Source organism: Molothrus ater, chromosome 9 (assembly GCF_012460135.2).
Source record: "Molothrus ater isolate BHLD 08-10-18 breed brown headed cowbird chromosome 9, BPBGC_Mater_1.1, whole genome shotgun sequence".
NCBI classification, from domain to species: domain Eukaryota; kingdom Metazoa; phylum Chordata; class Aves; order Passeriformes; family Icteridae; genus Molothrus; species Molothrus ater.
In genome coordinates, this window is record NC_050486.2 from 6,767,574 (window position 1) to 6,792,946 (window position 25,373).

Here is a 25,373-nt window from a genome sequence, read left to right on the forward strand (position 1 = left end):
AATCTGCACTTAAAAAATCAGTGAAATACTTAAGGCCATTTGTGCAGTGTGGATTCCTTTGAAATTATCTTCTCTGCATTTGTTCTAAATTCCTTTGAAAATCCTGCAAGCTCTGGTTTCTGTGGAAACTTAATGGCTCACTGGATTAATCGGTCTCTAAATCAGCATCTGAATAATTAACACTTTGTTTCAGTGCTGGAGTTGTAGCTGGCACAAGTCCTCTTCAAGTGATTTTACATAACAACACTGGGCTATCCCCAGGCTTGCAAGGGAAAAATGAGTTAATTAGTGGCAGAATTGGAAGATTTGCCTTCAGGTATTCAGCTTGGTTCCTAGGGTTTTCCAAACCCTGTATATTTGTGTTGTAGGAGAAGGGAGCACGAGTGCTGCAGAGTCCACGTTTGCCCACGAGAGCCTGCGGGAGCAGCAGCCGTCATCGGCATCGTCCGAGCGCCAGGGCCCGCGGCCCCCGCAGTCCCCAAGGAGGCCCCCGCACCCTCTGCCCCCACGGCTCACCATCCACGCCCCTCCCCAGGAGCTGGGGCCCCCAGTGCAGGTACAAACCAGCTCCAGTGACTCAGGAGACTTGGGGAAAAAAAATTGCTGCATGATTTCTTATCAGTAAAATCCATTGGGAAAAATGTTGCCAGCTGTTCAGCATGATAGAAGTGGTAGCTGAGCAGAGGGGTTTAGTCACCCTGCAGATGATGGCTGGACAGGAAACATACAAATCCATCCCCAGTGCCTTACTGCTTTTTATTTTGGAATTCTTATTATATTATACTAGTGCTATGTCAATCAGTGGCTGATGATACTTCCACTCAAAAAGCTTTTCTTAGCCAGGTTGTAGCTCAGATTTGAAGGGTTTTTATGAGCTGCCCCAATGTAGATGGGGCAAAGGAATGCTGCCATTTATTTTCCAAGTTAAACCTTTCACAGTCAGTGCCTGACCCATGATTGTGCTTGTTGAAGACATGTAGATTTTGTAAGTTAAAACATCACAACAGGAATTCTTCAAAAAATACCCTGACTGAAATGATCCTTTACCATTAACTTGTGCTGAGGCTTGAGATCACAATGTGTGCATGTTTTCTATATTCAGTAGAGACTTGAGTAGAAGATTACTGTCACTTGCCCAGAATATACACATTGTCCCCCAGAGAGTGCTGGGGCACTGAACAGGTTCCCCAGGGAATGGGCACAGTCCCAAGGCTGTCAGAGCTCCAAGAGTGTTTGAACAATGCTCTCAGGCTCTTCCTGGGTTTCTTGGGCCTGTCCTTCATGCAGAGATTGGACTTGATGATCCTTGTGGGTCCCTTCCAGCTCAGGATATTCTGTGATTCCATGATGATTGCCATACTTACTCATCTAGCTGCTATCCTTGGCTATGACTGAACACTTGTAGGTTGTTAGAATTCCAGGACCACATTCACACAACTTCCCCCATTTCTTTCCCATAAAGAGAATCCAGATGACTCGAAGACAGTCGGTGGGGCGAGGGCTTCAGCTGACCCCTGGGATAGGTGGAATGGTGAGTGTATCAGAGTCTACTACTAATGCCCTGCTTTGAGGGAACATTCCTGACTCTTGGGGTTACTTTGGTTTTTAAAGAAACCTGGCTGCTAATTTCGGGGAGGGGATGGTCTCTGTAGTCTTGCAGAAAATATCCTGCTCCTGTTAATTCGTGTATTAATGGAAGGCAAAGATTAGAAAACTCCCAGGTAACAAAAGGCTTCAAAAGAGGCTCAATTGGTTTTGTCTAAGGTGATTTTATTTACTTATTTTTAGAGTCAGTCAGTGTCTGTGTTGCTGGAAAAAACAACACTAAGTTCAGTCTCATTGTAAAGGAACAAGACTAATTTATGCTGTCTCTATCAGCTAATTTTGAACCCTTTATTCAGCCGTATTTGGCAGAACAAATGCAGGTTCAGTGAGAGAAAAGAGACTAAGTACCTTCTGTGAGACCAAAGGCATCAGCTTTAGATGTCTGAAATTAAACAAGAATTTTGTTAGAGTTAAATCTGCTTTTGTTTTGCTGGACTATGTGGAAAAATCAACCTTTAACTCAGCTGGTAAAAACTGGAAATACATTGTAGGCTCTCATATCAGTCTCTTTTTTTCCAGCAGCAGCACTTCTTTGATGATGAGGACAGGACAGTTCCAAGCACACCAACTCTTGTAGTTCCACATCGTACAGATGGATTTGCAGAAGCTATTCAGTAAGTAGATCTGAAAAGAAAAAGGAAAAAAAAAAGGCTTTTTCTCTATTCTTTATTCTCTTTCTTTCTGTTTTTCAGTGAAATGAAAATAAATTTAAATTAAATGAACTTGTGATTGAAGTAACATGGTAGGTAGTAGGATAGAGGTAGGATAGATATGTGCATGTGCAGATAAGTAATTATTGTTTGACTTGTGTGTCATATAACTGATCAGCAGATTAGGAATTGAATATTCTCCCATGTATTGTAACCGGTGATTTATGAAGAGATTAAACAAACAAAAAAGTTCTATCAAATTTCCCTCCTTGTTCTTCGTCCCTCCCCATTAATATTGAAAGTGAAAATAGGAAAAGTTGCTCCCATTTCTGTTTTTGGAATATTCTGGACATGTCCAGCAATCCACTTAAAAGTGTGAGAGTTCATAGAATGGATAAGTAAAGAATATTCTCTTCAGGACTATTGTATTGTACTGATTTTGAATGCATTCCTAATAATTTGAGAGCTAATTGCTGTTTATTTAGCAGTAGCTCAGATGATTTTTATGGTCAGTATTAGCTCATTTTGTCTCATGCTTAATTTGTTCTCTTGGTCAGAAAGTTCTCCCCCCTGCCCCGATCTTTGGGGAAGTTGCAGAATTCCTTAAGTCTGTGTTTTCCAGTTCCCCCCAGGTAGCTGGAGTTCCTCGGTTCAGATTTGGGCCCCCTGAAGATATGCCACAAACCAGCTCCAGTCACTCTGATCTTGGGCAGCTGGCATCACAAGGAGGTAAAGCACTTCTGGGCTCTCTTTTCTGTGGGTCTTTGACTGAATTCTCTCTTTTTCACTCGACAAAACACAATTCTTCACACAGTGTTTCAGGAAATTGTTGAAGTGTGGAAACCTGCAACTCTTAAATAATTGCCAGCCAGGAGAGAATAACAGAAATTGAGAAGGTGTTATCTTCAAGCTGCTACATTTATAGTTGTGTTGGGATTTTGAAATTGAATGAAATATTGAAGGAATGGTTTTTAACTTCAATTTTACTATTGGTTGTAGCTTACCTGTAGTGAAACAATAGGGGAAAGCATTAAATGCAAAGAAATCTTTGGGCTATATCCTTATCTGCTCAGAGATGGCCAGGCTGTTGTGTTTGTTGTTGGTCTGAATCAGTCCCTTTCCTGGCATCCCTGTTGGCATGGACCACAGGCTGTTCTCTGAAGAAAGCTCATAGCAAAATAATGGCATAATGCAAGGATGAAAGTTAAGAAAACAGGCAGTAATATTTTCATGAAGGTTTTACCTTCCAATAAATCATGATCAGCTCTGGCAGTAAGTCAAAACAAAACAACAACAATCTGCTTAAATACAAGTGACTGGATTGTATCAAATAGCCAGAGGGAAGACATTGGTTAATCCTTTTTTTAGCCACTCATTTGGATGGATTGTCACTGGAATTTTGTGTTGCAGGTTTAGGGATGTATGAAACCCCACTGTTCCTTGCCCACGAGGAGGAATCAGGGGGTCGTAGTGTCCCCACAACACCGTTACAAGTGGCAGCACCGGGTAAGTGGCAGAGGCGCAAGGAATTTTGCAGAGGTGCAGGTGCTTTTGCACAGCAAAGCCGGCAATGATTCCCCGTGGTCGGTGCAGTGCTGCCGCTCCTCAGCAGCACTGGGCAGCCTGTCCCCGAGCTGCTGCGCTGTTACAGGCTCTGTGGGCAGGGCCTGAGGGTGTCTGTGCTCCCCAGTGACGGTGTTCACAGAGAGTGCCTCGGCCGACGCCTCGGAGCACGCGTCCCAGTCCGTGCCCATGGTCACCACCTCCACCGGCAGCCTGTCCACCACCACCGAGCCCGGCGCCGGCGATGATGCCGACGAGGTCTTCGCAGAGGCAGAGTCTGAGGGGTAAAGCACCACTGGTTTGATTCACTAGCACTGCTGACATGTTCATGGTCACCCAGGGGCAGCTCAGACAGCGTTTTGTAGTGCTGTGAGGCAGGACAATCTGAGTCTTCATCCAAAACCAATGGTTTTCTGCTGATCTTCTCCTTGGGGTTTACAAAGTTAATATAAAAGTCACCAAAAAAAATTATTTTTTAAGAATGCAGAGCACTCTGCAATAGTCAAATACTGATATTAAAGGCATGGGTTGAAGGATCAATTTGTAGAATAAAGACTAAGGCATTCCTGTGTAATACAGAAAGTCACTCCTCGTGCAAAGCACACATACATGATTAATTCACCTAGTTTATACAGTGCATGTACAAAAGATGAAGCACAGGGCTGGAATAAGCAGTTCTTAGTGAATTTTGAAGACAAATAATTTTGTCATTTGCTTTACAAGTGCAATTTTTAATATTTATAATAATTGCTATATTTTGTAGTATGGTGAAGTAAAGATCTAAAAGGGGACACTTTATCATTTTATGCTATATTTTACTTTTGATTTTCATTAGATCTTTGTGTTCCAAGACAGGTCTTTTTTTTTTCTGGACCTTTTTGAAACTATGCAAATACACTTACATGGTTCTCCTCCCCCTCCCTCCCTTCTAGCATTACTTCAGAAGCAGGTCTAGAAATCGATAGCCAGCAAGAAGAAGAATCTGTTCAAGCATCTGATGAGTCAGATCTTCCTTCAACTAGTCAGGATCCTCCTTCAAGTTCATCTGCAGGTACAGGATAATCACAATAATAGTTCATACCTTTTCATTAAGAGTGGGAATTCCCTTGTCCAGTATTGTGGCTGGTAGCCAGGATATACAAAATAAGATAAAACTCTTAGAATCAGACTCATAGAGTAGTTTGGGGTGGAAGGGATCTTAAAGCCAATGCAGTGCCACCCCTGCCATGGGCAGGGACACCTGGGTTCCAACTTGGCCTTGGGCACTTCCAAGGGCAGCCACAGCTTCTCTGGGCACCCTGTGCCAGGGCCTTACCACTGTCAGAGAGAACAATTCTTTCCCAATAGCCCATCTAACCCTGCCCTCTGGCAGTGGGAAGCCATTCCCTCTTGTCCTGTCCTTACAGGCCATTGTCCCAAGTCCTCTCCAGCTCTCCTGGAGCCCCTTTAGTCACTAAGGTCTCCCCAGATTCTGTAAGAGCAAGATCATATTTTGATGCTTATAGATTCTTTGGTAAACCATTTTTCCTTGGACTGCAGTAACTGGAGTAGGCCAAAAAAGAATAACACTTCAAGGAGCAAATGTTACTGATACTTTGGTGGTTTATCCACTGGCATATTTGATGTCAGCTTTAAAATATTTTTAATTAAATAGTGAAACAACAATAAGTTAATCTCTACTGAGTTATCAATTAACCCCTTGTATAGAGAACAAGAGAAGTGCAACTTATTTGTTTTGAAGCTTTTATTTATATTAGAGGTCAATGAAATAAGGAGGCACCTCCATCATTCTAAAGTAAAGAAAGCATAACCCATATCAAAAGATGTAAAGATGAGAAGCTGGCAGGCACAGCCACCCTTTCTTTCTGCACTGCCTCTCCCCACAGACACGAGCAGCACTCAGCCCAAGTCCCTGCGCCGTGTCCGGCTGCAGCCCCCGACGCTGAGGACGGGCGTGCGTGGCCGGCAGTTCAACAGGCAGAGGGGTAAGTGCTCCTGGCTGCTCCAGCCAGGGAGTGAGTGAGTGACACAGCAGCCCTGCCCTCTGGTTTGGTGTATGACCCTGAGCTCTAGTTTGGGTTTAGTGTGTTAGGCTGAGTGGGTTTCAGACAGGCAAACTTCCTTCTGCAGTAGCACCTGGCTCTTATCAGTAGAGAGAATGTAAAGGGCATTAGATCTTCAAAGTTTTAAAGGAAGGTTCCACAAGTCTGTTAGGACAGCAGTTTAGAAAGTTCTGGTTTTAGCATTAGAGGAGCTTCCATTTGGTACATTAAGGATTCCAGTTATATCAATGTGTACTCATTGAAAAAAGCTTTATTGGAAGTATTACAGGTTTTCCAATGTAATGGAGTTAAACCATGGCAAGAAAATATTTTTGCAACTTCTGTACTTAAAAAAAACCTTTGGATTTTGTTTTGTTTTGCATTATTTTAACATTGTAGAGGACTCAATATTAGCATTGAAATATAGATTAGCTGGTATTTTAAGGGGATAAAAATAAGGAGGTGGGACTAGGATAGATTTTCTTCCATCTGTCACCATTTTTTTTAATAACAAGAAGGAGGGACTAAGTGATTTCAGATGAGGTAAGAATCCTCTGCTCATAGGTTTGGCTCAGGATCACAAGTCACCCCCAGCTTTTTGCATGACACAGGTGACATGTACATGTGTCACCAGGCTGAGGGGGAGAAAGGGGAAACTTGAACTGTATCAGAAAGGAACCACTCCACTGCCCTGACAATTCCTTAGGGAATGATGAAGTATCACCTGTGCAATGGTTGATGAAAAGGGTTTATACTAATGCACTTGTTTTCTTTCCCTGCACAGGTGTAACTCATGCCATGGGAGGCAGAGGAGGCCTGAACAGAGGAAACATTAGTTAAATGAAATGTAAAGGACTTCCAGCTGTGTATACAAAATGCCAGTTTGCCTGTGATTGCTTAGTGTAATGAAGCCAGAGCTTGAAGCAGCATTTTAATACTTAGAGTTGTGTGCACATATTTCAATGTCTTTTATTAATAAAATTAGAAAAAACATTGACATCCAAATGGCATCTTGTTTTAAACTCGTCTGCTGTTCATCACTTGCTGGGACAGTTGTACCAGTCTTTGGTTACAGTCTTTCCTGTAAGAGCAGTAACAGGCCGTGCTATTCTTTTGCCAATATCCAAACTGTAGTACCGATCTGAAAGGAAGAGAGGTCAGGATTAAATTCCAGAAACTACATTTAATTCATGAGAAAAATTCACAAATTCAAGCCTGAATTTTAATGTCGCTTAGGCCTGGATAACAGATTTACTGTTCCATGTGCATATAGGGAGCTGAGAGGCTCCAACAATAAATTTCTGTCCTCAGCTTTATTTTTCAGGTGTCCTTGGTTGTAGTAAGTTTTATGGCATTGCTAATAATTAAATCTGTCCCAGGAGCAGGGAAGAACGTTCTTGTGTTGCTAGAACACAGAAATAGTCTTAAGAATTTGGAAATCAAACTAACTACATCCACAACAATCCTGCACTCACCACAGAAGTGGGAAGTCCATGGTCCCTGAGTGTGAATGAGCCTGTGAGGCTGATTCCTCCAAGATGAGGAATTGGATCTTACTGACAGGGACTTTAATAGCCCGTATTTGGGTATGGCTTGTTCATAGAGCTATTTAGGTTTTTGAAAACTTGAGGAATGCTTATATGGGATCCTGGCTGGGGGAATGAGTCTACCTAATCTAGGATTGTAAATAATTTTTTTGAGCTAAGTTAAGTGGTTTATCTCCCTCCTTTTTGTGTTTTGTCAGAAACAAAGTTCCCTAGAAGCCATTAAAAAACTTGCTGTGTTGTGATCCAAAGACTTCAGTCTGTCATTAACATAATCCTTCATTAAAGGTTTGTCCCTTTACAAGGCTGAACTCCCTGGCAATGCATTCCCCAACTGGCTGCTTTGAACCTCTGTATCTCATTGCTGCACCTTGTCCTGATTCTTAATAGAAACATCTCTTGATTATGGGCAGCATTTTAATTCTCGGGACTTTTTAGCAGTGCTGAAAGTAGTACTACAAGTGATAACAGGAGCTTCTTCCCCACTCCCTTTTGAGGTCTATAGTGATGTGCTTTAGTTTTACTTACTGTAAGAGAAGGCATAGTAGTCGTAGCCATCGGGCTTGTTCTGGTTGGGTATGGAGAGAGTTGAGTGGACAACCTTGGGCAGCCCTCTCCAGTACGTTGTCATTTGGACTTCCTTGCGCAGAACTCCTGCAAGCAAAAGGAGCCCTCTGTGAGGAGCTGTGTCCCCTACAGCCATTAAAACCTCCCAAGCACAATGTTGTGTCAGAGGTGAAAGCACCTGTGTAAGAGAGCCTTAATGTCCCCTTACCAGAAGGGTGGGGGTTGATCCTGACGGTGCGGATGACGGTCGGCATTCGCACAGCGCGCTGGAAGCGCCGCCGGATGACAACTCTGGGGACAAAGGCTGGGTATCTGATGGTGACCTGGGCTCTTCTTTGACACTTCTTGGCTGGCTCTTGTCTGTACACATACTGCTGCATGTTCCCATCTACAACACACGTTTGTTTTGTTAGTTTTAAAAAAATTTAAATCCCCCCCCCTCAAAAACACTCAACTTGATTAGGTATGAAAATGTCATTATATTCCTATCACACACAAGAAATCAATGACATTCTTGTGGTGACTGTACAGCCCACACACCATTCATGTAAGATAAGGAAATTACTTCAAAATAGGAAATCAGAAATGGAGATGGAAATTTCCACACATAGTTATGAACTAGCAAGATTAAAGCCTTGCCTTCTCTACTTAACTTGAGACTAAAGTAGCTTTACCACCAGATAAAACTTATTGCAATGTTCAGCCACTCCAGTGCTGGATTCCTGGATTCTCACCCTTACAGACCTGGTTAAAAATGCACTGAAAGACCTCCAAGTTCTAGTATAAATTTTTTTAAGCTTCAGGCTATTTTTGAACACCTGGAACACTGGCATCATTTGAGTTTCTGTGTTTGAAAGAAATAGGTCTTGGGTCAAGAGAAACAGTATTTTATGCCTGATCAAGGCAATTCAAGCATCTTTTGATGTTCCCTGAACTTCAGGAATACAAGACATACCTCTTTTGATAAAATAAACAGATTCTGGTCTGGTGTTGTATCTTGCCACAGGGAGGGTTGCTACTATTCTCCCACTTAGCCCTGCAAATCCAGTTGCGAGAGGTTTGGGATAGCCATTATCCATAACGCCATTAGTGAAGCGCCAGTACAGGGGACCCTGAGCATTTAAGGAAAAAAAAAAAAAGAGCTTTAGAGGAAGTTAATTCCTGGTTATTTCAACTGCAAAACAAACATGAAGAATAATCCATAAACAAGCACTACTAGTACTTTAATAGCTACATTGTAAATCTGACTGGAATCACTCCTACATCCAGACAGATGAGAAAAAACTACTACAACTTCATTAAGTACCTCCTGCAGCCTTTTAACCTTTGAGTAGGGCTAGAGTATTTTAAAAGCTAATTTTTAAGGGGGGGGGGGGGTTACTGAATAAAGGGGTTTCCTTTCTAAATCTCTTAAATTTTCATAGATATAACGAGCAGCTTGAATTCCAGGACTGAGTGATTTATGGGGAAGTAACTGCTAACAGCTTTAATGAGGCATGGGTATTTCATTAGCATTTTTTTTTTTCAGGTTGGGAAACATACTAGAAATAATTTTAGGCAATCTTTTTCGCCAGTATTCAATCTGAACCTCCCCTGGTGCAACCTAAGGCCCTTTTCTCTCATTCCTGGGAGTAAAGCCCGACTTCTCTCGGCTGTCCCCTCCTGTCTGGGAGTTAAGCAGAGCCAGAAGGTTCCCCTGAACCTCCTTTTCCCCCAGCTAAGCCTCCCCAGCTGCTCCTCATCAGCCTCGCCCTATCGTGCCGGCCGGGACCACTCCCACCTTGACGAAGAAGGTTTTTCCGTCGCAGTTGCACCTGGAGAAGACGGAGTCGATGGGCGAGGGGATGCCCCAGCCGTCGGTGATCCGGCGGGGGTTTGTGGTCGGTGGGCTCCGGCCGTTTAGCAGCCAATAATAGTGGCCTGGAGGGGGGGGACAGGCGTGAGGGGCGCCGGGGACAGCGAGGGACAGCGCCGTCCTGCCCCCGGGGGACGAGGCTGAGCCGGCCCCATGAGGGGTCTGAGGGGACGGACTCGGCTCGGGAGTGTTCCGTGAGGGGTGAGTGGCACCGGGGCGAGTGAGGGAGGAGAAAGAGGACGAAGAGCGACGGGGCAGGTGAAGGAGGAAGAGGAGGAAGTGATGGTGAAGATGAAGATGAAGGATTAGGTTCGGGAAAGGTGAGAGAGGCGGAGAAAGAAGGCTGGGGCAGGTGAGGAAGGAGCTCTGGCGCTGTGCGGGGGAAGGAGGAGGGCCGGCGAGCCAGCCGGGCCGGGCCGGGCCGGTGAAGGAGGAGCGGGGCCACGCCGGGGCAGGTGGAGGATGTTCGGAGCAGCCTCACCTCGGAAGACGGCCAGGGTGCCATTGGGCAGGGCCACCATGCCGTCCGCTGGCTTGCCGCTGCACAGGTCCTTCTCGTCGTTCCTCTCTGCAAAACACAGCCAGGTGGGTTTGTTTAAGGTTCCACAAGAACCGCCTTAGCTTTCCCCTCGGCCCCGCCGGTGGGCCAGGGATTAATTCCTCATTGGGGACGTGTTCCCAGGAAGGTCGGCTCTGGTGCTATGGCCCCGGCAGTGCCGAGTGACCAGGTGTGGGTGTCCTTGCTTGTTGCCACCTAAGTACCTATAATTCAGGCAAACGCCTACAAACACCTTATGTGCTACGTGATTTAGGATTTTATTGTTCCTTTAAGCTACTTTAGCAGCTTCTCTCCCTCTTGTTATTAAAAAAAAGCATTTATGCTTCCTTTCAGTTAAATATATATATATATATGCAGTTAAATATAAAGGAAGGATGAATCTCTTTTAGACTGAAATTCAAGTATTTTGCACCTAAACCCCTAGTTTTTTCCCCCAAAACATCTTTCAGTATCTGATTCAAAAATTGCTCAAGAACCTGCAGGCTATGTCTGATTAAAATAAAGAGAAGGCATGAAAAAGGCTGTGGCAGAAAGCAAGGCAAGAGACTTCTTGTCTCTTTTATATGATATTTTTACTTGGTGGCTACAAAATACCAGGTTAGGTACCATGAGGGAGGGTGGGTATGCAGCCTGACTTCTAGCAATTTTTTCATGGGATTTAGAAATTTGTCATCTTTTTCCTTGACTTTTTGTCTGTTGCATCTTCTGCAATAGCAAGCAGGAGGAGGAGAAACTTATAGCAAACAATTTTCAGTAGGACCAATTACTGAAACCAATTATTGTAGATCGTGTTCTAGAGTACCTGGAGGATTTAATTAATTCCACAGCTGCTGATGCTTTTGTACCTGCTGGAATGCACTTACCTGGTGTTTCTCCAGGGAACATTGGCAGGTCCCCAACTTGTATTAAAGGCTTGTTTATCTCGGGCTCTTCTTTTGCTGGCAGAGTTTCAGGTTCAGTTGGATGAGGTTCTTCTAAGGCCTCAGTGACCTCCTGGAAATGTATTGTTGGCTTGGATGTCCCATTAGACACAAGATACATTTCTTCTATTGTGTCCTTTTTATCCCTTGTTGTGGTTTCTTTGGTAACTGTAGTTACCTCTCTTTGGCAGTACCAGGGGCCTTTTCAGTGACATCTTCCATTTCTTTTCCAGGTGTGGTGCCCATTTCTTGAATGGTTGTTTCCTCTTTTTTACCAGCTGTTGTCATCTCCACAATAACACAAGCAGCACCTGGGCTCTCTTTGTCTGCTGCTGGCCCAGCCTGCTCAGTGTCAGTAGTTGTCTCTTTTTCTTTTGGTGTTACAGCCTCACTGGGCTGAGGAGTTGAATCTTCCTCGATGGTTGTTACCAGCACAGTGTGACTGGGCAAGGGAGCTGTGGCTGCTGTTGTTGCAGTCTTGGTGTCGGTAGAAGTTGTTTCTGATTCAGCTGCTGCAGTGACAGGTTCCTTGGCCATAGGAGCTGCATTTGGAACATCATCCATACCTTTAGGAGAATCACCTGGTTTAGCTGTTGTCACCATAGCTACAGTAACTGTGTCTTTCCCAGTTGCAGCTGTGAAAATGTCTTTAAGCAGAGTAGTTCTGTCTTTCTTTGGTGTTGTTGTCTCCTTGATCTCCATTGTGGTATCTGAAAGCATTGTCGCTGCCCCAGTTGTGGGGGAATCCTTCCCAACTGTTGTGGGTGCAGCACTACTCGGAGAAGCTGTGGCTTTACTGGCCTCAGGGGCTGCAGGGGTAGTTGGGGAATCAGCATCCTCTGCTTCAGGGGTGGTGGGAGAGTCTGCCTTTGTTGTAGGTTCTTCTGGGGTTGTTTCTTCAGGTTTTGGGGTGGTGGGAGAGTCTGCCTTGGTGGTTGGCTCTTCTGGGGTTGTTTCTTCAGGTTTTGGGGTAGTAGGAGAGTCTGCCATTGTTGGCTCCTCTGAGGTTGTCTCCTCTGTTTTGGGGGTTGTTGGCTCCTCTGGGGTTGTCTTTTCTGGTTTAGGAGTTGTTGGCCCCTCTGGAGTTGTCTCCTCTGGTTTGGGAGTTGTCACCTCCCCTGGGGTTGTCTCTTCTGGTTTAGGAGTTGTGGGCTCCTCTGGGGTTGTCTCCTCTGGTTTAGGAGTTGGCTCTTCTGCTTTAGGAGTTGTGGGCTCCTCTGGGGTGGTCTCTTCTGCTTTAGGAGTTGTGGGCTCCTCTGGGGTGGTCTCTTCTGCTTTAGGAGTTGTGGGCTCCTCTGGTTTAGGAGTTGTGGGCTCCTCTGGGGTGGTCTCTTCTGCTTTAGGAGTTGTAGGCTCCTCTGGGGTGGTCTCTTCTCTTCTGCTTTAGGAGTTGTGGGCTCCTCTGGGGTGGTCTCTTCTGCTTTAGGAGTTGTGGGCTCCTCTGCTTTAGGAGTCGTGGGCTCCTCTGGAGTGGTCTCTTCTGCTTTAGGAGTTGTGGGCTCCTCTGCTTTAGGAGTTGTGGGCTCCTCTGGGGTGGTCTCTTCTGGTTTAGGAGTTGTGGGCTCCTCTGGGGTGGTCTCTTCCGGTTTAGGAGTTGTGGGCTCCTCTGGGGTGGTCTCTTCTGCTTTAGGAGTTGTGGGCTCCTCTGGGGTGGTCTCTTCTGCTTTAGGAGTTGTGGGCTCCTCTGGGGTGGTCTCTTCTGGTTTAGGAGTTGTGGGCTCCTCTGGGGTGGTCTCTTCTGCTTTAGGAGTTGTGGGCTCCTCTGGAGTGGGCTCCTCTGCTTTAGGAGTTGTGGGCTCCTCTGCTTTAGGAGTTGTGGGCTCCTCTGGGGTGGTCTCTTCTGCTTTAGGAGTTGTGGGCTCCTCTGGAGTGGTCTCCTCTGTTTTGGGGGTGGTGGGCTCCTCTGGTGTTGGTGTTGTTGGCTCCTCTGGTGGGGGGGTTGTATCATCTGGTGTTGGTGTGGTTGGTTCCTCTGGGGTGGTCTCTTCTGGTGGGGGGGTTGTCTCCTCTGACGTGGGAGTTGTCAGTTCTGCTGGAGTTGTCTCCTTGGGTGGTGGTGTTGTTGGCTCCTCTGGGGTTGTCTCCTCTGGTGGTGGTGTTGTCGGCTCCTCTGGTGTTGGTGTTGTTGGTTCCTCTGGCGTTGTCTCCTCTGGTGGTGGCGTTGTCTCCTCTGGTGGTGGCGTTGTCTCCTCTGGTGTTGGTGTTGTCGGCTCCTCTGGGGTTGTCTCCTCTGGTGTGGGGGTTGTCGGCTCCTCTGGGGTTGTCTCCTCTGGTGTTGGTGTTGTCGGTTCCTCTGGGGTTGTCTCCTCTGGTGGTGGTGTTGTTGGTTCCTCTGGGGTCGGCTCCTCTGGTGTTGGTGTTGTCGGCTCCTCTGGTGTTGGTGTTGTCGGCTCCTCTGGGGTTGTCTCCTCTGGTGGTGGTGTTGTCGGCTCCTCTGGCGTTGTCTCCTCTGGTGGTGGCGTTGTCTCCTCTGGTGTTGGTGTTGTCGGCTCCTCTGGGGTTGTCTCCTCTGGTGCGGGGGTTGTCGGCTCCTCTGGGGTTGTCTCCTCTGGTGCGGGGGTTGTCGGCTCCTCTGGGGTTGTCTCCTCAGGTGTGGGGGTTGTTGGCTCCTCTGGGGTTGGTGTTGTTGGTTCCTCTGGGGTTGGTGTTGTTGGTTCCTCTGGGGTTGTCTCTTCTGGTGTTGGTGTTGTCGGCTCCTCTGGTGGTGGTGTTGTCGGTTCCTCTGGGGTTGTCTCCTCTGGTGGTGGTGTTGTCGGTTCCTCTGGGGTTGTCTCCTCTGGTGTTGGTGTTGTCGGTTCCTCTGGGGTTGTCTCCTCAGGTGTTGGTGTTGTTGGTTCCTCTGGGGTTGTCTCCTCGGGTGTGGGGGTTGTTGGTTCCTCTGGGGTTGTCTCCTCTGGTGTTGGTGTTGTTGGTTCCTCTGGGGTTGTCTCCTCAGGTGTGGGGGTTGTTGGTTCCTCTGGGGTTGTCTCCTCTGGTGTTGGTGTTGTTGGTTCCTCTGGGGTTGTCTCCTCGGGTGTGGGGGTTGTTGGTTCCTCTGGGGTTGTCTCCTCAGGTGTGGGGGTTGTTGGTTCCTCTGGGGTTGTCTCCTCTGGTGTTGGTGTTGTTGGTTCCTCTGGGGTTGTCTCCTCGGGTGTGGGGGTTGTTGGTTCCTCTGGGGTTGTCTCCTCTGGTGTTGGTGTTGTTGGTTCCTCTGGGGTTGTCTCCTCTGGTGGTGGTGTTGTCGGTTCCTCTGGGGTTGTCTCCTCTGGTGGTGGTGTTGTCGGTTCCTCTGGGGTTGTCTCCTCTGGTGGTGGTGTTGTCGGTTCCTCTGGGGTTGTCTCCTCTGGTGTTGGTGTTGTCGGTTCCTCTGGGGTTGTCTCCTCTGGTGGTGGTGTTGTCGGTTCCTCTGGGGTTGTCTCCTCTGGTGGTGGTGTTGTTGGTTCCTCTGGGCTTGTCTCCTCTGGTGGTGGTGTTGTTGGTTCCTCTGGGGTTGTCTCCTCAGGGGTGGGGGTTGTTGGTTCCTCTGGGGTTGTCTCCTCTGGTGTTGGTGTTGTTGGTTCCTCTGGGGTTGTCTCCTCTGGTGGTGGTGTTGTTGGTTCCTCTGGGGTTGTCTCCTCTGGTGGTGGTGTTGTTGGTTCCTCTGGGGTTGTCTCCTCAGGTGTGGGAGTTGTTGGTTCCTCTGGGGTTGTCTCCTCTGGTGTGGGAGTTGTTGGTTCCTCTGGGGTTGTCTCCTCTGGTGTTGTTGGTTCCTCTGGGGTTGTCTCCTCTGGTGTTGTTGGTTCCTCTGGGGTTGTCTCCTCAGGTGTGGGGCTGGTGGGAGCTTCACTGTCGGTTGCTGCTGCCTCGGTGGCATCAGGGGTTGGGTCTTGTGTTGGGGGCAGGTCGGTTGGGTCCATTTCAGTCGGTGGCTCCTCTGTGGTGTCAGGGGTCACATCTTCTGCTGTATCCGGAGTGGGAGGCTCTGCTTCGGTCGCTGGTTCCTCTGTGGCCTCAGGGGTTGTCTCTGCAAGTTCTGTGGTTGGGGCAGGAGTGGTCACTTGGATTTCAGGATCTACAGAACAAATACAAATTCAATTCAGCCGTTGGACTTACCATGAAGGTAGGTATTGCCCATTATTGTGTTACACCCATTAGCTACAGGTGCTTCCTTTGGAATAGCAAGTCCTTTTTTAACAGCCAAACTAACCTGGACCTGGTGAAATAGGAGTTCCTTTTGTCTGCATGGGACTTTGCAGCAGCTCAGCTCAGTTTTAGGTGGTCCCTTTTGGCCAACCTGGTGCTGCCCCAAGTTCAGGGTTTAGTTTGGTGCCTGTTGGTGGAGCTGCCAGGGGTTTCCTGCTGCTTTCATGGAAAGGAAGCCACTTTGAAAAATAGTCCTTCTAACAGAACACTTCCCTTCTCAGTCTGTTATTTTGATTTATTCCACTGCCCTACATTATAACTTAGTCTGCACCAACAACCTGGAATCAGTGGAGAGAGGTAGGGAAGCAGGATGAAAATCATTCCTGAACATAGAGCCCTGACTGCATCTCCTGCTGTATCTTTGTTCCTTGGGTTGTTTTCCTCATTGTGATGTATGGATTTAAGGCTCTCTTGTATTTATAGTTACATTGATATCAGTCAAATTGTTATTCAGCAAGAAGAAGAGTAAATGTTTCTGCATTTCAATCTCTCCCTAAGTATTCTCTCTCTGAGATTTTGCAGATTAGTTCTGCATTCACAAATGTTGTGTGTTTAGTATGAGCAGAACATTGCAGAATAGGTTTCACTCCCATCACGTGCATCTGAAATACCATAAGCCAGCCGAGATCCTATTAATGGTTATTTGAATTTTCTTTAATTTTCTTTCATTTAACCCACTATAAGGTTTTTAGGGTTTTGGGGGGGTTCTTTAGTTGGTTTTTGTTTTGTTTTGTTTTTTGGGGTTTTTTTTTGTTTGGGTTTTTTTTTTTGTAATAGGAAATTGGAACAGCAGAAAATAAGTACTCCAAATCTAAAACAAAAAATAAGAAGAGAGGGTGGGAGGATTAAAATATTGACTGACTTCTAGTGTCTTTTCAATTGTGCTTCAAGTTCAAACTGGTCTCCTGAGTTATCACTTCAAACTCTGGAGCACATTACCAAAGAACACAGGAAAGCAGCATATTTTCCAGTCAGAATAAATAAATAAATGTGTTCTCTGAAGCAGCATAAGGCTGGCTTGATTGAAGCTAAAGAAACCTGCTAGGACATTTTCCTGTGCTGCCAGTTCACCACTGTCCCACCCTTCCTGTTCCAGCCATGGATGCTGTCCAAGACTGACAATGGTCTGTACCCTGTGTTTGGAGGATGTGTGTGATGATCCAATAGAGACACAGGAGACATCACCTCTCTGCACCGTCTGTGCTGAGTGAACTCTCCAAAGTCCTGAGGGCTTGGTGAGGTAATCAGTTTATAAACCAAGTGCTTCCAAGCTTGCTAACTGTCTGGTAATGTCTAGGATCAGCTTTCTATTTCCAGAGCAGGAAAATGGTCTTTAATTTTCCTTCAGGTAACACCCATCCTGGTGCATCCATATACTTGCCTACCTTCCACAGCTTCCTCTGGTGACTCTTCCTCATCTGTGGAGGACCTTTTAGATGTTGATTTGTTGTCTGGAGGAGTCTCTGGGGTTGGCTTTTCTGTGTGTGCTGAAAGAGAGAAGCTGTTCCCATTAACAGATTATTTTATCTTTATAAGTGCTTGGTGTCAACTGTATAAGAGTGATTACAACATTTCAGGACCTCAACACTAAGTTTCTTTTCATTTATAGGATTCTTTACACAATTATTTGTGTGAAAAAGAGCAAAAATACCCTTTTGATCCTTAAGTGTTTCATCACAGATGGGAGCAATATTTTTCCCAGAAGTTTGAGGTGAGGCATTATTAGCTAATGGCAACTTTGAGGTGGGAAAAGAAATTAATTCTGAGCTGAGCTCTATGTTCTGAAAATTTGCCTTATTTTTTTTTCACTACAGATGACTTTACTACTTGACTTTCACTATACATAACTAACTCTAGTGTAGATAGGAGAGCTGTCACATTAGCCAAGAATTTACTTTGATAATCCTTGCAGCTCTTCAGATGTGATAATTCTACACAAATGATTGTTTTGGAGAGATATTTTAAAAGAAATGGTTTCCTTGAAGGAAACAGGAGCTACAAAGCAGTCGTGGACCAAGAAATCAACATGGGTATTAAGGTAACTTCTAGCAGGCTGAGTTTTAGGAGAAATAGGAGGTTGTGTTCAGATTTTTCAGCTCTGAAGAGTGAATGGAAATTCAGTTGTATCCAGTAAGAGCCAGATAATGTTTTGTAATTAATTGTTGGCTAAATTGTATAATTAGAAATTAGCTACTGGCATAGCCTTGTAGAAGGAACTTGTTAGTTGTGAAGGAAATGTGGTGGAGCTCAGGGAACTGGCCAAATTATTTTGATCCAGCCAAGGGAGCTGGTAACTGCCAGAGGTGTGTGTAATCAGCTTTTTACAAAAGGAATGGATTTTTGTCTCCAAGGGATGACCATGGTGTCAAAAGATTTACTTTCACAGTGAGCTAGTGCTCAAAGTAAGGAAGGTTGGGTATTGCACTATTTCCTGAAACATTTATTGAGGAAGACAGAGAAATTGTAGTTGAAGCTGAATGACTCTTTTGAAAGCCAATTGTTGGGGAGGGGAACATTTTGTTTATGTGTGTACATGTATTCAGGGATTAAAGCACTTCTGGAGAACGGGGAAGTTAACAGTGAGCTCTGGATATGCATCGAACACTGGCCTTTACTGTACAGGAAAAAATGTTCAGAGGATGCTAAAACAGCAGATTTATTCCAGGAGGTTTAACAGGTTTCTCAGTTATTCAAACATAACATAAATAGTAAAATACTGAGTACAGTGGTTTGGGGGATTTCTGCTGGATTTTTTGACAAAAAATGATAGCAAAGTTTAGTACAACACAGAAGAAATTATTCAAGATTAGGAACAGTTGATTAATTCTTCATTCTATTTTAACTGAAGAAGTGAAATGGTTTAACAGTGTTTTGTGAGTGTTTGGGTGTGATAAACTGAGCAGAAAGAGGGAAACATTAAGCAGCCTCATAAGCAGCAAATTCACCTCAATATGCTTCCAAGACACTTCTCTAGATATTCAGTCAAAAGACATAGAGTCTGTCTGCTGGATATAGACTCTATTTCAGCCTAAATTACTGTGCAATTGTGTGGCAAAGCCAAGCCACTATCCCAGCACTTGGGGACCACTTGGGTGAAGAGAACCAAATGATAATTTTGACTTGTGTTGTGTGTTACACTGCAGGCTTTTGGAATTGGCTGCCTTGGAGGTGGGCTGCTCTGTGGATGCAACAACCTCGTGCCAAACCACACTTGTCAAGTGTGTTGACAGAAATTAATTTAGGTCTGTAGGTACCAGAAAGTTTAAGGACATGATGGAATTAAACATATCCTGTTGTTGTTTTTTAGAGTTCATTTGCTGGTGTCCTTAAAGCTATGTGAGGGCGGGACTGCACCTCCAGATCTGTGCCTTTGTGCTCAGCTGAAACCCCACCAGGCTCTGCAGAAAAGGACAGAACAAAAGTGACTGATTCTGCCCTGGACTGAACTTGCAGCCTAAAGGTAAAATGTGTGTTTTCTTAAATTTTTTCTTGCTACACTGTGAACATGTGACATGCAGTTCCTCCCTCCTACCCTGCAGGATGGGTTTCTGTGTTGGGCTGCTCTTCCCATGTTGGATTTGAGATGGGGAGAATGCAGGATGTGCATCTCTAGTATGCTGCCAGTGACTGTGGTAGCCTCAAGCAAGTGGTCTGGAGCTCCAGGTAGTACAATCCCAAGGCATAGAGTAGCCATTCCCCACTTTTGGATGGGTGGGGATTTTAAGGGGGTTGAACCTTCCACCTTGTTTTTATAAGATGAACTAAACATTTTACTGCAATTCATTTATTCATCTGCCTAGTGGAAAAGGCCCTGGGGGTGCTGGTGCTACATGTGAGCCAGGTGTGCCCAGATGGACCAAGGGCCAATGGCCTCTGGGCTGTGCCAGCCCTGGTGTGGGCACAGGCCCAGGGCAGTGGCTGTGCCCTGTGCTGGCACTGCTGAGGGACCTCGAGTGCTGTGTCCAGTTCTGGCCCTCGTGGCCAGAGAGACCTTGAGGGGCTGGAGCGTGTCCAGGGAAGGGAACGGGGCTGGGGAAGGGGCTGGAGCACCAGGAGGGGCTGAGGGAGCTGGGAAAGGGGCTCAGCCTGGAGCAAAGGAGGCTCAGGGGGCCCTTGTGGCTCTGCACAGCTCCTGACAGGAGGGGACAGCCGGGGGGTCGGGCTCTGCTCCCAGGAACATGGGATAGGACAAGAGGAAATGACCCCTAGGAGTTCTAGGGGAGGTTTAGGTTACCAGGCTGCCCAGGGCAGGGGTGGAGTCCCCATCCCTGGAGGGATTTAAAAACTGTGTGAATGTGGCACTTTGGGGACATGTTTTAGGGGTGGCCTTGGAAGTGCTGGGGGAATGGTTGGATACAATGGTCTCAAAAGATCTTTTCCAAACAAATCTGTTCTGATTCCCTTGCTTCTCTCGCTGAATTCTATTATTGAGGTGCAGACCTTATCTTTACACATGGTATTCTGAGTAAGGTCTCTGACAGAGCATGGCTAGTGCCAAAAGAGCCTAATGTAAAATACAACTTTAACCTCAGAATTCACATCTTGGTGATGACTTCCAGGACATCTACCTGGATGTTTCTGTAAAGTGTTCATGCTTGAGAAGCTGGCCAATTTGTTTGTGAAATTAGGTTTTGTTATTTTTGTTCTATTTTCTTTTGTTTGGTTTTGTTTGTTTTGTTCTGTTTTCTGTTTTTCAGTTGTCACCAAAGCCCACAGAGTTTTGTTTATGATAAAGCACCTGTGCTTAAACATGTCTTTGAGAAGCAGTTGGAGAAATGCCTTACCCTCTTTACAGTGCTTGGCATAGTCTGGGCAGCATTTTCCGTAGCGCTCGCAGTCGGCGTCGCAGTCGCACTCCCTGCCCCTCTCGAAGGCTTCGAAGCAGCGTCCCTCGCAGGAGGCGGCTGCAGGGACACAGAGCACAGTCAGGCTTTGGGCCAGCTCACCGGCAACGCTGGGACCTCTCTACAGTGAAGTCATTGGCTCGAGCTGTGCCAAGAGCAGCTCCGTAAAATCAGGCGCTTATCCTGGTCTGATCCAGGCTTTGTCTGTGATGTGGGGTTTGGATCAGGCAGTGCCACCAGAAGGGCACTGCGCCATGGCAGTGACATTGGATTGACAGCGCGATAAAACCTGACTGCCGCGTTCACTTTAGCCAGGTCCCACCGTAGGAGGCTTCTGCTTCCCCAGCCACAGAGCAGTGATCTCAGGAGTGATCTTGAGATTCTGGGCTGGGTTTGCAGGAAAGTGTTCACCAGGGTATCCCTTTGCAACAAGAATGATGTGTCTACCAAAGCATTTCTGAAAAATAATTCACTTAATTAGGTCACAACCGAGTGTACCTGGTGTGTCCAGGCAAACGCTGCAACCTAATTGTGTGAACAGGTTATCCAAGTTACCTCAAGAGACCAGTTTGGAATTATTTAGTACAGTTCTTAAATTATTAGTACTAAAGGACTATATACCATGTTTTGACATGATTAATAACCACATGATTTTAATATTTCATGTTTGGTTAACTTCTGAAACTTCACTGACCAAACCGCCATTTCATATCAAATAATGACCATGTTGTGTTAGAAAGAGTGTGCACAGCTATTAGACTTCAGAAAAAGAACTTTCTCTATGTAGGTCTCAATTGAAGTCATTGCCTCTGTGGCACACAAGGCATAAAATCGTGTTATACAATTAAATCAGTATCAAGAAAAATTAGGATTGCTGTATAGGCAAATTCTGAACATCTTTGGATTAGTGCAGTTGTGGAATCAGCGTTGATGGCAATGGATCCATCCCACATGCACAGGTGAGAGTTATTTTTATTATCTTAGGGAAATTTTTATTCATAAATAATGTCTGGCATTTCTGTCATTTAGTCAGTGTTGATTCCACACTAGCTGGACAACAGTCCTTAGACATGCCTGCCTGCATCCTTTCAGGATGGCACCTGCTGTGCTTGCCTGGACTCACTGATTTAGAGTAGAACAGGGAAGACTTCCTCTAGCCTTAAACTTTTGTTAAATGTTGTGCAGAAGCCAGAATACCTTTTGAATCTGACCCACAATGAATAAATAGCCTCCATATTAAAATGCCACACTCTGCATCTTCAGCTGTGAGAAATGCTGATGTCCCCCACAAAGCAAAATGAGGATGGGGAAGACTGAAAGGCAAAGTGTCCCCAGTGTGTGTCAGGGCAGCAGAACTGGAATTTTAGGGAGTGCTAAGTCTGCATTTTGAACAACACTCAGTGGTGTAGCTGGTTCTGAGAAGTATTTGTTACTCCTGTAACCCTACTGGAACCACAGTGTAGTATAATAAACTACTGTTACCCAAATCGCTGACGTTTCTGACATTGGCGATTCCTAAGAAAATGCTTTTAATGCTCAGTAAAGCAATAATCTGTTTTTATTTACATTGTGAAGTTTTGCCTATAAATAAAGCATAAATTAATACTCATCCAAACACCTTTTCCAGCAGACTGGACATGGTTCTGATCCAGAGTCAATTTCTGTCCATGGAAGGACACCCTGGCTTTGGATTAGACCACACAGCATCCATACTTCTTAAATTTGAGTTGGAATATGTCAGAATTTCTTTCTGCAAAACCCTAAATTGGCTTTTAACACTTTTTTTTTCTTTGTATAAGAGACAGACACATACAGTACAAATGCACTAAGGAGTAGAAAACAAACAGTTTTTGCCAATCTTGCCTAGTTCTGCTTTTGTAAAAAGCAAAATTCTTTGCTTGGCAATAATACACAATTTTCTTTGGATTGCAAGAGGTTATCCTGAATATTTGAGGGGAACAACAATACATGTATGAGAGGGAACAAGGACACAGCAAACCAACAGACATTTAAGCATTCAGAGGAGACACTGGTGTGGTAGGGAGATGGGAGGGGAATTTTGAGGAGAGGAACTGGCTGTGTTTGGGAACTTACCCACTGTGCAGACTTTCCTGAAGTCAGGGCAGCACTCCATGTAGTGGTGACAGTTAAAATCACACTGGCAGTCATGCTCTCTAGAATACCCTGCCCCACATCTCCCTGTACAGCTCGATACATCTAAAATCACACAACACTGGTGTAAGCATTGCCCAACCACAACGGTCCTTAAGGAAATGCTGAATGGAAAAGGACTAAAGTTTCTCTCTTCTTTTCCCTACAGAATGTGGTTTCTTCACTCAGTACTGCAGAAGCTGAGGGCCTGGTATGACCCCTCCTGAAGGTGTGGGGAGCAGAGGTTTGCTCTGAGCCAGCCTGAGGACCAGCAGCAGCCTGTGTTCAGGTTAGAGGGGTCTTCCACTGAGCTAACTTAACCCTTTTTGTCTGAAAATTAAGGAATCCTTGAGGATTGGTTCTGTAGTATGACCACAGACTTCCAAACTAGCCCCTTAGACAATATATCAGCTTTGCTGATTTACTTTCCAATTTGATTCACCTTCTGTATGATAATAGGTGTGCATCTACACACCCATACCTGACAGACCCCCTAGATGTCTGATTTTTACTGTTGGTAATGCTGTTCCTAATAACCCATCTAATCAGGCAAGCTTGGAAACTGGAGAGCGCTGTCGTAATAAATACAGGTCCCTGAAACCATTTTTATTGGAAGTTTCAAAATCTGCCTACTCCCTACACTATATTTTTTTCCCTGATGTCAAGGAAGAATTTGGTATCAGCTCTCAGGTTAAGAACAGTTGGGATCTAGCCCTGTAACTCCTATGAAGTACGTTTTGTTAATTAGAAGATTATGTACTAGCAGACTAACAGAAAAGCTCATCCCATAATGGCTTTACTGCCAGACTGCTAGGAAATGCTGGATAACAAGAAATGGTGCAGATAACAGGTGGCAAAACAAGACATCAGGAGGTGTCCTGCTTTAACCTGTGAGCATTCCAGCTCAGCAGTGCCTTGCTACCTTCTGCTGCCAAATCAGATATTCACCCTGCAACCCTTCCCTTCCTCTGTGAAATCTCTGAAAACACAACCAGCTAACAGCTTCTTCTGGACATGAAACATGCAGGACCGCAAGTGAAGCGTCCCTAAATACAAACAAAGAAGCTGAACAATCAGCAAGCCCAAACAGATAATCAGCTGAAACATTGAGGAACAACATGGAAATAACATGTAACACAACACAACACCAAAGACAATTTCTAGCACCACACACTCCATGTGTGTGTGTCTGAAGGAAGAGCATGGGATAACAAATATTATATCTGTTACATATACAGTGATTCTCAGACAGTACTTGTAATGCTTGTTATCACTTTGCTACAAATAGAAAAGTGGAACCAAGTGGATAACTGGAGACATTAATGGACCTGAGTTACTGGGCTATTAATACAGCAGTTGAAAAGACAAAATGGACATCTTCCTTTATGGGTATATGCCAAATATATTAAACCCTTCTTCCTTTATGGAAAGAAAATAAGTGCAATAGTTATATGGATAATATGTAGTAGTCCAATAGTTGCACCTCTTCACTCATTTGTTTCTTTTAAGTTTATGACTTGTAAGTTATGGAGTTACTTGTAAGGAAAGTGCCTGAATGGTCCTGGTTGCTGTTGGCAAAAGTCTTGATTTTTGCTGAAACTGGTGGGAAGGCATCACTTATCAAGGGGTCAACGTAAGGTTACCTCTGGCATGGGGGGTGCCCTGAGGAACTTCTTGGATACATGACATTGTGCTTTCTGCTATCAAGTAGTAATAAATCATTTTCTACCAGCAAGTAATACCTAGTGTCATCCCCCTGAAAATTTGAGAGCTATTAGAAAACTGCAACAGCACAGGATTTGCTAGGGGTTATGTTCTGCTTCATGTAACAGTGTTACTTTAGTAAGGAATCAATCATAGAGCTTGAAGTATCATTAGAGAAATAATTCCCCAAATTTGCCTCAGTAGTGTAACAATGGTGCATTTAATGGGAAAGCCCTTAGCAGGGTAGAGACCTTCCTTTCCCTGAGCTTACTGAAATATTTTTAGCCAACCTTTGTGGATATTCTCATGTTAGATTCTTTCTAAATCAAACTGCAAATCACTAGGGCTAAATACATTAGTATGAAGGCAGGAGGCTCTGTAAACTGTCTACGGAAAAAGTAATAGATTCATATACATTTTGCAATATACATTTTGCATTATATTTATATTTTTATGTTATTCCTCAAAAAAAGAGGACCATGCTACACTAAAATTTATTTATGAAACTATTCAGTGATGATAAAACTGAATAATATTTCCTATCTGAATAAAGTTCTAGAAAGTAGTATTTTTATGAAGATGCATTTGAAATATTCTTAATGTGTGTCAGGCACACACTCCTAGACACCCTCCCTTCAGCTTTGTGTGTTACAGTACCTTGAGAAGACACCTCTGGAATCAAGGACAGTGAAAGGACCACCAGGGATAGGCATAGTATGTTCCATATGATCATAACTTTCAGGTACGACATCATTCCTAAAAAGAAATAATCTCACATCACTATCTGCAATTCACTTAATTCATAATTTTTTTAATGCTGTGCATATCTTTATAGATAAAGACTAACTTGATAAAAATGTAAAATAAATAATAAAATTGTTCAAGGAAAAATCACTAATTTAGATTTTCTCCATAAATTCCCTCTTGATTATTAGTCAATTAGCCATTAAATTCTGCAGTAAGACTATAGAAATTCATTATGAACAAGTAATAGAAATAAATTTTTGCAGAATTCTGTTACATGAAGACTACAGTCACAGTAATCTTCTAACACAAACTTCAGCACAACTATGTTTAAAGTTATAATACTGATAAATGAAAATCTATAATAAAACCAAATACTGACAGAATATTAGTTATTCAGCAACATAATTTTATGAACCATAACCTAACATTGAAATATGTCAAATGGAAACATAGGCTAAAAG

The 25,373-nt window shown here is 44.7% G+C and overlaps 2 protein-coding genes across 5 annotated transcripts in view; one reads left to right on the plus strand and one right to left on the minus strand.

The window, feature by feature from the left end:
• The window catches only part of TPR (translocated promoter region, nuclear basket protein), a 33,342-nt gene extending 26,489 nt beyond the window's left edge, over window positions 1-6,853 (plus strand). For 2 of the 4 annotated variants that reach the window (XM_036387781.2, XM_036387782.2), the window contains exons 43-51: window positions 369-556; window positions 1,463-1,531; window positions 2,110-2,219; window positions 2,878-2,984; window positions 3,666-3,761; window positions 3,946-4,102; window positions 4,751-4,869; window positions 5,705-5,803; window positions 6,645-6,853. In XM_036387781.2, the coding sequence (XP_036243674.1) occupies window positions 369-556; window positions 1,463-1,531; window positions 2,110-2,219; window positions 2,878-2,984; window positions 3,666-3,761; window positions 3,946-4,102; window positions 4,751-4,869; window positions 5,705-5,803; window positions 6,645-6,700 (1,001 nt within the window). In that variant the 3' untranslated portion in view covers window positions 6,701-6,853. The remainder of the gene's footprint in view (window positions 1-368; window positions 557-1,462; window positions 1,532-2,109; window positions 2,220-2,877; window positions 2,985-3,665; window positions 3,762-3,945; window positions 4,103-4,750; window positions 4,870-5,704; window positions 5,804-6,644) is intronic. The other 2 variants (XM_036387784.2, XM_036387785.2) reach the window with 2 other exon arrangements.
• A 44-nt stretch (window positions 6,854-6,897) lies between these two features.
• PRG4 (proteoglycan 4) lies at window positions 6,898-24,919 on the minus strand. Its single transcript, XM_054515744.1, is given in 13 exon segments — window positions 6,898-7,001; window positions 7,933-8,058; window positions 8,180-8,359; window positions 8,927-9,083; window positions 9,752-9,891; window positions 10,308-10,394; window positions 11,249-11,488; window positions 11,491-12,679; window positions 12,682-15,335; window positions 16,852-16,953; window positions 20,251-20,370; window positions 22,405-22,527; window positions 24,823-24,919. Coding segments are annotated over 13 exon segments (5,319 nt in total).
• Window positions 24,920-25,373: the final 454 nt, after the last annotated feature.